The sequence below is a fragment of the Pelobates fuscus genome, chromosome 3 (genome assembly GCF_036172605.1).
Source record: "Pelobates fuscus isolate aPelFus1 chromosome 3, aPelFus1.pri, whole genome shotgun sequence".
Lineage (NCBI taxonomy): Eukaryota > Metazoa > Chordata > Amphibia > Anura > Pelobatidae > Pelobates > Pelobates fuscus.
In genome coordinates, this window is record NC_086319.1 from 377300243 (window position 1) to 377315489 (window position 15247).

General features: G+C 38.4%; 1 protein-coding gene across 2 annotated transcripts in view; it reads right to left on the reverse strand.

The window, feature by feature from the left end:
* SLC44A2 (solute carrier family 44 member 2 (CTL2 blood group)) overlaps nt 1–14704 on the reverse strand; it is a 63958-nt gene extending 49254 nt beyond the window's left edge. Inside the window, exon 1 of one of the 2 annotated variants that reach the window (XM_063449489.1) lies at nt 14411–14702. In XM_063449489.1, the coding sequence (XP_063305559.1) occupies nt 14411–14453 (43 nt within the window). In that variant the 5' untranslated portion in view covers nt 14454–14702. Of the gene's footprint in view, nt 1–14410 lie in introns of both variants that reach the window. The other variant, XM_063449486.1, reaches the window with a different exon arrangement.
* Between the last annotated feature and the right edge of the window lie 543 nt (nt 14705–15247).

Below are 15247 nucleotides of genomic sequence, written 5' to 3' on the forward strand. Positions count from 1 at the left end.
CTTGTTCTCTTTCTTCCTTTTGTATTGTGCTAAACGTATCAATAAAGAAAATAAAAAACCTTCAATATTCCTCGCTTTCCAAGTTCTCCAAGACAGTCTACACATCTTTGGAATAATAAGGTCCATAATGGTATTCTCCAAAACGTCCTCCTTAGAAGAGACAGTATAACTTAAAGAGGGATACACCATAATGTGAGGAGTGTCTGTGAAACATAACACAGCTCTCCAGCAATACAACAGCTGTACTAAATAGTGTGACTGTCCCTTTAATTCCTTTCTTGATGAAAAACATCTCTGTCTTTCGGAGCCATTGTCCTACAGTAGAGTGAACTTCCTCAACACTGTCGCCTTTTTGGCTGACCTCCAATCCACAATCTGCCTTGTTGGCATTAGTGTGCTGATGCTTATTCTAAGACTTAGTTTTCTCAGTGAAAAAAAATAAAAAAAATAAATGTCAAACATTAACATGTGTCTCTTCATACTTACACAGACAGGTGACATTTTTATTCAGATAGTGAAATTGGCAGCTTCTAATTACCAGTAGTTATTCACAAGAGTGACAAGTCAAAGTGAATGTGGCGGCCTACTCGCATGGGACCTGAGTGTGATTATAGCGCAGAGTATATAGCTTAGTGAGAGCTATTCACCCCCTATAGCTATTCACTACCTTATTTAACCCCTATAACGGGTTCACCCAAACACTAGCTGAGACTTAGTGTAGGGTGAAGTAGAATGCCTGGGAGTCCATACCTGACCAGTAATTTAATTAGCGACCAGACACCTCGGCGCTGGTTAACAATTTCTATTAAAAAACAGGGTTCTAGTGCCCACATGCCCAAACAAATGCAGTCCCCAGAAAGCTCTCTTTCGAGTGTCCACTCTGTTCAAAATGTGCTTGGATCGCAGGTGGCTAGCCCAAGTTAGCTGGAAGTACAATTTTGGCCGTACCCATCCTCTGATTCAGCGCAGAGTTCCACAGCGCTGGGTGGGAAATGCCGGTCAACTAAAAGGGTGTCGCTCTCTGCCGCTATATGGAGCTTCCTTCAAGTCTGGGTATTGTTCAGTGGTTGGGTGACCGGGTGGTCTGTCACATTGAATTTTACATTTAAGGCCAAAGTAGGCGAATTGGAAGCATAGCTGACTTAGAGAATTTTTCAAAATCAGCCTTTTTTTAAACCTTAAATTTGAGATTTCTTCTATACTACGAGTACACTGTTTAGCAGTGATGTGGGACCTGGCACCAAAGGTCTCCAGGCAACATAATCACTTCAATCCCTTGAAGTGTTTATGGTGCCCAGAGCTTCCCTTAAGATTTTTGCTACTGACTAAGATGACTGGACTACGAGACAGAGCTAGTGAGCGTGAGAAAACACTGCTTTTAATTTTGTTGATATTTTCCCACCCCTCAAAGTTACAGTCAGAGAGCAGTTTAAAAATATCTACAACGTTTACAAAGGAAGCAGAAAGTTATTTTTAAAGTGTATTGGCCAACAGGATCTCTCGAGACAGGGAAAATATGCTTAAATGCAATGTTTCAATGCGTAGGCACCTATAGTTGGGAAACACAATTTATCGTCAACTTGTTACACAGTCATCTGAAAACATGGTACTAGAAAGGAAGTATTTGTGGTTATTTACTTCCCCACAATACTTCTCAAAGTCAAGCCTGCACTGCTTTAATATAGAATAGGGTCACATAGCAATGTGCTCGAGATGGGTGCTATAGTTGTATCAGGTGGGTCCATGCGATCTTCACCGTAATAGCCCTCTATGTCAACATGTCCAGCCCTTGGACTTTGGTGGTCGGTTGGATTTTGCTCGTATTTGAGACTTCCACACAGTAAGACAGCTCTAGACTAGGCTGAGAGCTCAGAGAAAACATCAGAAGGTATTACTAGACAAGGAACAGATGAGTCATAGAAGAACATGATATATGAAACCAATATATGAACGGCAGCTGAACAGCGAATAGAGAAGTAGGTAGGGCAGAATGGCAGAACGATATTGGAATCTTAGAATTATAAGGCAGAGTTCGAAATGGTTCCAAGGCCATTACACAGTACAGACCAGCCGTACAAAGATTATATTCAACTCAAGCTAGGTCAAAGAAACTCACAGTAATAAGATCGATTTAAAGCGGCACTATCACCATCTGGGAACTTTGCATAAGTTGCAAAGACCCCCAACGGTGCTCTGGATGCTGAAACTGTCTGCATGAGCTGCCATCATCTTCTGGGTGGTTCTATTCGGTTCCTGGCACTACAGCTGCCACAAGCCAACATCACTGCTGAACTATAGCGCAGACGCAAGAGTGCAGCCGAGAGGTTTATCGAGGATCCCACGAGATCACGGAATTCTCCATAGATAAGGGAAACATTTCCTGCGGTATTGACACTTATTGATGGCAGTAGCTCCGCCTCTGTGTCAAGAAACGCCAGGCGTAAGAAGAGTGCTCAGAAGAAGTAGTCCCTACTTTGTCTCACTATATCTCTTTACTGGGCTGACATTTCAGTGAAATTCCAACACGGTCATTCTAAGGCTTTATCTTTATGAAATACAAATTTTGCAGGGGAAAGTGACAGTGCCGCTTTAAAAAAGATAATGATGAGGCAGAATTAATGTCCAAGTCAAACAAAACAGGAGCACGTAGCCAACACTGCAAACCTTGGCAGGATACACTTAGAGAACAAGAGGATTTATAGAAGGATTTGCTAATACTTAAAGGGACACTATAGCCACCTGAACAACTTTAGCTTAATGAAGCAGTTTTGGTGTATAGAACATGCCCCTGCAGCCTCACTGCTCAATCCTCTGCCATTTAGGAGTTAAATCCCTTTGTTTATGAACCCTAGTCACACCTCCCTGCATGTGACTTGCACAGCCTTCCATAAACACTTCCTGTAAAGAGAGCCCTATTAAGGCTTTCTTTATTGCAAGTTCTGTTTAATTAAGATTTTCTTATCCCCTGCTATGTTAATAGATTGCTAGACCCTGCAAGAGCCTCCTGTATGTGATTAAAGTTCAATTTAGAGATTGAGATACAATTATTTAAGGTAAATTACATCTGTTTGAAAGTGAAACCAGTTTTTTTTTCATGCAGGCTCTGTCAATCATAGCCAGGGGAGGTGTGGCTAGGGCTGCATAAACAGAAACAAAGTGATTTAACTCCTAAATTACAGTGAATTAAGCAGTGAAATTGCAGGGGAATGATCTATACACCAAAACTGCTTTATTTAGCTAAAGTAATTTAGGTGACTATAGTGTTCCTTTAACGTTCTCTCTGTTACTTTTTGCCACACTATGGATACACCTGTCTGTGATTCACCCAATTTATTGATCAAAAATAAACTTTTAAAATTGGCGGTTGTTTTAATAAAGCACATTCTTTGTCTAATGTATCTTTCTGTCTGCTCGCTTCATTGTAAGTTATATTTACTGTGACCGTGTTTCCACAAACCTGTTGAGCATGTGATGGTATCAGATTGTTTGAATTATCCGTTTACTAAGCCAGGTTTCCGTTTCCTTAACCAGAACACTATCTTCTTGTGAAACAGTCATCTATCTGGACATCACACCACTGAATAAAACTTTGAAAGTCACCTATAAACTGTTACTCTTTTTTCTTTCCTGTGAAGCTCTGATTTCTTTTCATTTATGTTAACCCCTTAAGGACACATGACATGTCTGACACGTCATGATTCCATTTTATTCCAGAAGTTTGGTCCTTAAGGGGTTAAAGCAAATCTATCACCTCCCCCCGACCCCCCCTGTCAAAATTGGGTATTTCATAAATATTGAATCTTTCTAAAATACTCAGAATTACTGTTTTGAAATTTAACTGAAATACCAACCCAGTCAAAAGATAACATAAAACAAAATAGGGACCTCACCTTTTGTTGCCCACTGGACCCCAAATGAGGAGAAGAATTACAAACAGTGGAGGAGATTTATCAAAGTGTTCTGTTCTACAGAGTGTAGCAAGTGACAGAAGGTATGTAGAATTTATCTCACCTGATGACCAGGACATGCAGTTTCAGGTGCCGGGCAGGAAGATTTGTATTCTCTTAGTCCTGCTAAAGTACAGAGAGCATGTGGGAAAGGCTGAACACCCACTACTGTACTTCAGCTGCTGGTAATCTGTGCTGTGTGTGTAACAGAGAATGTGTAGCTTCTGTGTTTGTTTCAGTTTGTGTTGGTGGATGTGAGTGTCAGTGTACAGTGTATATTGGTTAGTATATCACAACCACATACAGCTAGCACACACATTACATACAGCCACAACACACACATCACACCCAGGATAAACACCACATACAGCTAACACATACAAATACAACATATAGCCAGCACACACAAATGTCACATACAACCATCACACACACACATCGCATATGGCCACACGTAAACATACCACATACAGCCAGCACACAATATAGAAACATAGTCTGCCAATTTTTTTAAAAATACTTTCATTAGTCCCTGGCCTTATCTTATAGTTAGGATAGCCGTATGCATATCCCAGGCATGCTTAAACTCCTTTCCTGTGTTGGCCTCTACCACTTCAGCTGGAAGACTATTCCGTGCATCCACTACCCTCTCAGTAAAGTAATACTTCTGGATATTATTCTTAAACCTTTGCCCCTCTAATTTAAGACTATGTCCTCTTGTTGTGGTAGTTTTTCTTCTATTTAAATATAGTCTCCACCTTTACTGTGTTGATTCCCTTTATGTATTTAAATGTTTCTATCATATCCCCCTGTCTCGTCTTTCCTCCAAGCTATCAGTTCCTTTAACCTTTCCTTGTAAGTTTTATCCTGCAATCCATGAACCAGTTTAGTAGCCCTTCTCTGAACTCTTTCTAACGTAGCAATATCCTTCTGGAGATACGGTCTCCAGTACTGCGTACAATACTCCAAGTGAGGTCTCACCAGTGTTCTGTACAATGGCATGAGCACTTCCCTCTTTCTACTGCTAATACCTCTTCCTATACAACCAAGCATTCTGCTAGCATTTCCTGCTGCTCTATTACATTGTCTGCCTACCTTTAAGTCATCAGAAATAATCACCCCTAAATCCCTTTCCTCAGATGTTGAGGTTAGGACTCTACCAAATATTCTGTACTCTGCCCTTGGGTTTTTACGTCCAAGATGCAATATCTTGCACTTATCCACATTAAATGTCAGTTGCCACAACTCTGACCATTTTTCTAGTTTACCTAAATCATTTGCCATTTGGCTTATCCCTCCGGGAACATCAACCCAACCCAACCCAACCCAACATATCTAAGTATCATCAGCAAAAAGACATACCTTACCATCAAGACCTTCTGCAATATCACTAATAAAAACATTAGAGAGAATGGGTCCAAGTACAGATCCCTCTGGTGACAAGCCCATGCTTCGAATATACTCCCTTGACTAGAACCCTCTGTTGCCTGTCACTCAGCCACTGCCTTACCCATTCAACAAAATTGGAATCCAAACTTAAAGATTGCAGTTTATTGATAAGCCTTTTATGTGCAACAGTATCAAAAGCCTTACTGAAATCTAGGTAAGCAATGTCTACTGCACCACCCTGATCTATTATTTTAGTTACCCAATCAAAAAAATCAATAAGATTAGTTTGGCATGATCTCCCTGAAGTGAACCCATGTTGTCTCTGATTTTGAAATCCATGTGTTTTTAAATGTTCAACAATCCTATCATTTAATATGGTTTCCATTACTTTCCCCAATACTGAAGTAAGGCTTACTGGCCTATAGTTGCCCCACTCCTCCCTTCTACCTTTCTTGTGAATGGGCACAACATTCGCTAACTTCCAATTTTCTGGGACTACTACTGTTAACAATGATTGGTTAAATAAATCTGTTAATGGTTTTCCTAGTACACCACTAAGCTTTTTTAATAACGTTGGGTGAATTCCATCAGGTCCCATTGACTTATTTGTCTTTACTTCCTCTGTAAACTCACATGTAACAAATGACTAATTTGTCCTTTTTCCTAACTGCGGCCCCTTTCCTTCATTTCATCTGTAAATACTGAACAAAAATATTCATTGAGGCAGTCAGCTAGACCTTTATCCTCTTCTACATATCTACCTTCTTTTGGTTTTAATCTAACTAATCCTTGTTTTACTTTTCTTTTCTCATTTATGTATCTAAAAAAATGTTTTGTCCCCTTTTTTTACTGACTGTGCTATTTTCTCTTCTGTGTGATTTGGAAGCTCTTATAACTTGTGTAGCCTCTTTCTGCCTAATCTTATAGATCATTCTGTCTTCCTCACTCTGTTTTTTTTTTTTTAATAATTACTAAACGCTAACTTTTTGTTTTTTCACTATTTTGGCCACATCTGCGGAGTACCACAGTGGTTTCTTGAAGTTTTTGCTTTTACTGACAAGCCTAATGCAATTTTCTGTTGCCTTCAGCAGTGCAACTTTTAAATAATCCCATTTCTCTTGGACTCCATTTAAACTGCTCCAGTCTGATAATGACTCATTTACACATATTCTAATTTTAACATACATCACATACTGCCTGGACTCACCAAACATGTGACATACACCACACCTGCACCACACAGTCAGTACTCTCTGTTCATCACACACAGCCAGCACTCACCAAACATACATGGCACATAGCAAACACACTCTATGAAAAAGGGGGATACTTTGGGAGGGCAGAGTGTAAGACACTCAGAGTAATTTGCAAGACTTTGAATTTTTGCTAAATAAATCCAAATGACAAAACTAAGGCAAACATAGTCATGTTGTGACTTAGCAGAGTTAGAGAGTTTTTACCATGAGCTATTTTTGCCTCTATTTGTCCTTTCAGTTCAGCAAATGGCCGTGTCAATGCCCAGGGCTCTTGGCAGGGCCCCCAATCTATGTAATGGAAATTATTTTGTGTCAGGACAAGTAGATTGCCATTTAAATTATTTTGTGTCAGGAGAAGTAGGGAATTTAGTCCCTTGGACAAGTAGATTTTTTTTTCCTGTGACAGGAAGCTAAGATGGAGGTTGCAGGATAAAGAATTGTGATTTCTAAATTGAATTTTATTGTTCATACATCAAAATTAAATATTGGTAAAATATAGGGTATAAGAAAACACGATATTTAAACGGACACTAAGGTCACCTGAACAACAACAACAGCTTATTGTATCTGTGAGTACAGTCGGTCCTGCAGGCCTTTTCATGTAAACACAATCTCTTCAGAGACAACGGACACCTCTAGTGGCAGCCACTCAGGTGGCCACTAGAGGTGCTTCCTGGGTCAGTGCTGCACATTCGTTCAGCATCTCCATGCTCTGCATTGAGGCGCTGAACTTTCTCTATAGAGATGCATTGTATCAATGCATCTCTATGAGGAGATGCTGATTGGCCAGAATGTACGCATGTACGCTTTCCTATGGGAAAGCATTGGATTGGCTGAGATTATCAATTCTGATTAACTCAGCTAAGGAGGCGGAACGAAGGCAGGGCCAGTGTTGTTGGGTCAGCCCAGTGCTGGAATAAAGGTAAGCTTTATACCTGTTTTAAGAGGGTTACGGTGTGGGTCAGGAATACAAATGTAGTGTCCCTTTTAAGATCCAGTACAGAGATAAGAGTTGATCCATGGTGTGTGTGGTTCATGGAAAGGCCGCATTTAAATCCCACAGAGAGAACATTTTATCACACATTTGTGAGAGCACGTCTATTATACACTGTAAAATAGATGCTCAGGCCAACTCATTTTGGAGAACAAGAGTAGAAAATATATGGTAGTTTGAATCCCTTCTCTCAGGTTCTGTGTAGGTTTTATGTATTTGCTAATAAAAAAATAAAAAAATGTAATCTACATAGATTGTTAGCGCTGCATTGATTTGTTTATGTTTTACATATACCCCCCAAAAATATAACTTTCTCATCAGACTCAGGCATGGCTTGTAAGTACTCTGCATATGGGAAGCCATTGTTGACTTGCCTGCACGACAACATAACACATAGTTACAAAGTAATCTAGGTTTAAAAAAAGACCCCTATTGACATTTTAGAAACGTAGTGGATACCGCACTCACCAAGTAACCCAGGTGCTCTGAAACCAATGCTGGCCAGGCCTCGCTTCTAAAATATGCAGAATAAATCATGGTTAACAAAACAATAGCAGCTTTATTGGGGCAAAAACAGCAACATTATCGAGACCCGGTAGGGTTGAAACGTTGCTGTTTTTGCCCCAATAAAGCTGCTATTTTTTGTTATCTTGGAGTGCCTGAACCATGATTTATTCTGCATATACTAACGACATTTTGACCTCATAACGACATTTTGGACTAAGATATATTGGTAGAGACTGACTTAGAAGTCCCTAGGAATCCTCTCTGTTTGGACTACATCAAGAAGTAGCATACAGGATTACCTTTTGCCAAATTATACAACATAACCTTGACTATAAAAATTTAAATAATAAACTAATTTAATTTATTATGAAACATATAAAAAATATCACACACCTTTGAGACAGATGTAAGAGGATGAACTTTTTTGAGTATATATTATCCTTATCCATAATTTGAATGTGCACAATACAAGCATGTATCAATTTAAAATAAACAAAATAAATTAAAAAAAAAGCCATGATCACAGACTATACTATAGTTTAAACCACATAAACAAAAGCAACACAGTCACATGGTTACTAACAGATGTTTAATACTAGACTGTGACCTGATTGTTTTCTAAGTAACCATGATACTATGTTATTTAAGGTCATGTGAATTAAAGGGACAGTCCAATCAGCATATCCATTATAGCAGTGATTATGGTACAAAGGGGCCGAGGATAGAATCTCCCTTGTTCTTGTGAAATGTTTTCAAAGTAGTGGTTATGGTGCATGTTCCTTTAACTGAATTTAAGGCAAGGCAGAAAGGTCTGCATCACTTCAGTATGACCAAATTCCGCTATGACCTAGCACTCAAAAATTAACACGTTGTGTCATGCACATGCTGACTATTAACAATAAGTGCTTGAAAATGGTTTGGAAAAAAACCCAAAAAACTTACTGCACTCATAACCTCAAAGTATCAGAACAACTCCAATAAAATGTGATGGTACAAAAATCAGTGAATATGATATTTGGAGTAGCCCTGTATCACCTTTAATACCCAAATCAAGTATAAATGTTTTTATTATCACATATTTGGCAGTATGAAATTTAGTCCTCAAAGCCTCACCCTCATTTATATAATAATAATAATAATAATCATAATAGTTATGATTACCAGCCTGTAGAGGATCAAATTTTTTTTTTTTTATTTTGCCAGAAGCGACTAGTTACTGAGATAATACCTGTAAAGTTGCTGAAAATGCCTGCTCATCCCCTACTTTCAAACGCTATAGTTTCAATGGGTCATATCATTCCTACAATCAATGAGGGGGTAGGAGTGAATGGACTTTACCCATTCATTACCAGCATTACATTACGTTGAGAATGATTGCTATAGCAGTTTTAAATAGATACCTTTATTTTAGAAATGTATGATTTAACTGTATTTAGTTAGTTAAAGACATTTTTACATTTTGTTTCCAATTTTAATAATCTGTACAGCTACCGATACCTTCAAGGTCCTTACAAATACCTGTATAAGCAACATATTGGACCATTTGTATTTTGTCACATCTACGGTATGTAAGAAAAAAAAGCATTTTGTTTTAATACAAACATTTTGGACCCTGTGTGAAATATTGTTAGATAAATGACAATGTATAAATACTGTCAAAAGTTTTTCTGTTTCTCAAATATTTTTATGAAGGATAAACAAATTGGTAAACATTTTAATTTACATATTTTTAATTTTGAACTTTGTTTGCCAAGCTATTTATTTACACACAAATTGTTGTGTTATGGTATGTTTATAGGCTAGCTATGCACCTCTTGCTTCAAATACATGTTACGCAGATATTTTCCCCAATGAAAAAGTGCTCAGTAGTGATGGAGTTAAGAAGACTGCCAGGTACCAACTGCAGCCACTTTCTCAGAGTGATTAAGATTACTATTTTATAATAACAGGAAAGGATTTTTTTTCCTCTCCCAGAATATCCTATTCTTAATCAACAAACATCTGTTTCCTGCAAACCTTTCAAGATTGCTTCTGGTCCTTAGTGATAAGTTTAGACTTTTTGGGGAACAGGAGTGAGATGGAAACTGCGATGGAAAATTATTCTCAACCATTTCACTTTTTAAAGACATACGTAAACCACGCCTCCACCGCCAAAAATAAGAATGTTCCCTTCTCCTAGAACAAAATAATGTAACGAACAGCCATTCCCTTCGTAACAGGATTGTAGAATAAAAGAATAGTATGAAGGTTTTAAAATGGTACTCTATGCATCAAAGGTACTACGGCTTACTGTGTTATTACAGCTGATGGTAGTGGTTATGGTGTAAGTACCTGTCAAGGAAGCAAGTCTATCAGAAAACAATGCACGAAACCCCCACCCACCCCCGAGGACCTAACTGACACAGCAATAGAGGGGGCCTAACACGGCCATCACAACTCGGAATAACGCTAAACCAGCATCGAAATTAAACCTATATCTGTTACTCCGATATACAATGCCGTAATGTATGGACCCTCTAACCCCTTTTCCTTTTCTCATTCTGTATCCCCCCCCCTAAAAACCAAATTTTTACAAATAAAGAATAAAAAAAAAAAAAAAGAAAACAATGCACGAAACGTGCAATTTAGATGAATATCAGCTTATTCGGCAGTTAAAGTAATCCTATGTGATGAGCGGAACTGCATTGGGGGGTGAATTAAATATCCCATAGTCATTTGCTGAAGAGAGATTTTGGAAGAAGAAAGCCCCCTTAGACCAGTATGAGAGACTCCTGGCTGATGGAGCAACATATTTTAGGAACTTTTGTATTAGCAATTAGTATTTTCTGCCTATTTAACTTTTTTCAATAATTTGTGATACATTATCTACATAATATTTAAAGAAAACTACTTCCTACATATTGTTTCCTTTTAATCACCGAAGCAATTACGACAAATCCGCACAGGGCGTATTCAGCTATAATGTTCCTCTTTCTCATCAAACGCTGAACTTTATTATACATGATTATTAAAGGTCAAATATTTGTAAAATATGTATCCTTTTGATTTCTTTAAGCCCAATAACACATACACACGGACAGCAGAGATATACAGTATATCCATATGCTAAAAATTATATTGTATTGTGGTCTTTAGCTGACATATGATGATGATATTTTGTAACTTATTTTAGGTTTTTTTTTTTACTCTCTATTAAACAAGGATCAACAAAGATATTTAAGATAAAACATAAATAAATATTATATATATATATATATATATATATACACACACACACACACACACACACACATATATATATATATATATATATATATATATATATATATATATATATATATATATATATATATTAATATATATATAGTTAATACATGCCTTTTTTACCAGGACACAAAAAACTCTAAACAGATTCTTGTGGTTCTTTTTCCCCCCGAAGGAGTTAATAAGTACAGCAGTTCCAATGTTGAACGCTGTGTGTCGCCAGCATACGGTTGTGGCTGCCCAGTGTCTTGGATTATTAGAATGACATCATACATACGGTATATACATAATCTCCCGGATTACTGCTTATGCAGGGATCAGAGTAAAAACATAAACCAATAACCAGTGATAAAAGATCCTGTGATGTAAATATAATGTACGGCCCTTGTCTGCATTACACACTGAAGCTTTAGACAATGACAGAGCAAAAAGACAGACGCCAAAGACAAAACCAGCAATTGTGAAGAATTAACAAAGGGATATGCAAATTGGAAGCCAAAATAGCCATACTATTTTCTCTCTTTGCGGTATTGTCCTTATATTATTTTCTCTTCAAAGAAAAGTGATTTTGTAAATGCTGACCGCAGAAAGCATGGCGTCATTATAGTGCCTTTAATAATGACAGGTGCCATTACGGCGGTGGGTCAACCTAACGTTAAATATCTCTTAAAGCGGAACTGACACTGCGTAGATTTCTGCACAAGCCAAAAGCTAATTAAATTTTAGCTGCAGGTTTTTCATATCCTCTGCGGTTTTAATTTTTTTTTAATTTCCACGACACACCCAGCGTGTTATGTAAATTATGTTAACCCACGGTGTGACAGACAAGTGGTCGCATGTGCAAAATCATTGAAGGAAGGCCCGAGCAAGCATGTGCTTGTATAGCATTCCTTTGCAGGTACCTGAGCTCACATGGGAGCCTTCAGTGCTGTGGAGGAATCTTATTATTTACCTCTGCTGCACTACCCTCCCCAGTAAACTCCTCTATAGTGTTTGCAGGGCGAGGGAACTGTTATAGAAAGTGACTGATCTGCTTTAAATCTATCTATCTATACACTAACCGCTCCGTAATGCTACGATCCTTATATAACCAAGAACCTAACCTTACCCTAACCTCCCCCCATTAGCAGTGCTGTTCTTATAAGCACAGCGACATTACTGCTTTGCCATACAATGGCACTATTTAAAACATTTCAAATGTGTTTGTTGAATTTGCAGTTCCCTTGTCAGTTCTCTATTTCAAGCTTAGTGAATAAGCTGTACTGTTTGTATGTTTGTACTGTTTCAATGAGCTGAAGTGGTCAGGATGCCTATAGTGTCCCTTTAATAAATCCACTTCATTTGTAATTATAAAAATAATAACTAGGCAAGGTTATATGGTGTAATAGGGAGAGGCTATATGGAGTAATAGGAGGGGTTATAGAGAGAGGTTATATGGAGTAATAAGAGGAGTTATAGGGAGAGGTTATATGTAGTAATAGGAGGAGTTATAAGGAGAGGTTATATGGAGTAATAGGAGGAGTTATAGAGAGAGGTTATATGGAGTAATAGGAGGAGTTATAGAGAGAGGTTATATGGAGTAATAGGAGGAGTTATAGATAGAGGTTATATGGAGTAATAGGAGGAGTTATAGAGAGAGGTTATATGGAGTAATAAGAGGAGTTATAGGGAGAGGTTATATGGAGTAATAGGAGGAGTTATAGAGAGAGGTTATATGGAGTAATAGGAGGAGTTATAGGGAGAGGTTATATGGAGTAATAGGAGGAGTTATAGTGAGCGGTTATATGGAGTAATAGGAGGATTTATAGGGAGAGGTTATATGGAGTAATAGGAGGAGTTATAGAGAGAGGTTATATGGAGTAATAGGAGGAGTTATAGAGAGAGGTTATATGGAGTAATAGGAGGAGTTATAGGGAGAGGTTATATGGAGTAATAAGAGGAGTTATAGGGAGAGGTTATATGGAGTAATAGGAGGAGTTATAGAGAGAGAGGTTATATGGAGTAATAGGAGGAGTTATAGAGAGAGGTTATATGGAGTAATAGGAGGAGTTATAGGGAGAGGTTATATGGAGTAATAGGAGGAGTTATAGAGAGAGGTTATATGGAGTAATAAGAGGAGTTATAGGGAGAGGTTATATGGAGTAATAGGAGGAGTTATAGAGAGAGGTTATATGGGGTAATAGGAGGAGTTATAGGGAGAGGTTATATGGAGTAATAGGAGGAGTTATAGTGAGCGGTTATATGGAGTAATAGGAGGAGTTATAGGGAGAGGTTATATGGAGTAATAGGAGGAGTTATAGGGAGAGGTTATATGGAGTAATAGGAGGAGTTATAGGGAGAGATTATATGGAGTAATAGGAGGAGTTATAGAGATAGGTTATATGGAGTAATAGGAGGAGTTATAGAGAGAAGCACACAACACATACATAACCTAGTGTCACTTTATTGTATGCTCGATACGCGGTCATCGTCATCCTATCTTTTCCAGCACATTATACATGTCTCCTGCCTCTTCTGTCCTTCTGTATGATAAGGAACTGAAAACCAATAAGTGTGCGGGCTGACATATCAGATGAGGTGCGCCGAAAAATTGCAGAAGAAGATGCCGAAGAGAGGTAAGTAAATCCGTCATTTAAAGCAAGTTGAATGATAATATTACGGTAAAATGAACATGGATATGTTGCTAGAAGCTTGAGTATGCTCCGCCCACTGCCAAAGATTGCCAAAGATCAGTCCTTATTTTTCCATATGTGGAACAAAAACATTAGGGCGATTTCAGGAAAAATAAAACCAGGTGCAATACGCAATGCAATAAAAAGATATTCCGCTTTTGAAAACCTAGTAACTGATATGGCAGCTTTTAACGGCTTCACATGACATGACTGTTATTTGCGTCTGGGTGTTAAATATCTCTGGCTGCCATTGGAATCCATGCAGGAATAACACCATTATATTAACAGTATCCCAGATGTTCTGTTATTTTCATGCAGCAGACAACAACAAACTGTGTGCATTGTCATCCCATTCAGCATCCCCCCAACATCCCATCTTACCATAAGCTTCATCAGGTGGGGTCTTCCCAGCATCCTCTTCCATGTCTCTGCTCTCCTACAAGTCCAGATCAGCTTTCCAAAACAGTATTCTTTTATTCCAGATAAATATATTCCTTTAGAACCTTCTATTCCACGTGTTCTTTCCTTGGAATCTTTAAACTCTGTGCTATATGTTTTGTATACAGTATAGCATTCATGCAAGGTAATTAAAGTGTATGGGAGAGCTCTCTGATATACCTGTGACCCTCCCTCCCCCCAGTGATTCCCAGACTGCTCCCTCTCCCCAGCCAGCAGTCTCTAGCATTAGATGTCTCTACCCCCCTGCACCACTTTCTGCATCTCCAGATGTCTATGCACCAGATGTCTGACTTGTGGCCACGCCCACATCCTTCATTAACTCTGGATACAGTAGACACTCATTGGCCAATAAACGTGCGGGGGGCGGGGTTTAAGGTAGGCAGCGCCCTGATGGAATGTGGTCCGCTGCTTGGTTCTATGCCAAGATGGGGTCGTTCTTAAAGAGGCAACAAAACAATGCATGGTGCTCTTAAAGGGGCAATAACTCCCACTGTCAGACAAATACCAGTTAGTAGCTATTTAACTGCTCACACAGATTTGATTTTTAGTCTCTAATATCATGGCTTCCAAGTGAGCTCCTGTGTGTTAGAAACTCACAGGTAGAGGAACAGGGTGTGTCTGGGGATATTAAATTCCAGACAGTTACTCATGTAATGATACATAATTAATGGTCAATGTGTACAGTCAGGGAGGAGGGTGAGACCCTTAACCTTCTTATAATAATAATAATAATAACACCAGAGAATATGTGCTTTTAAA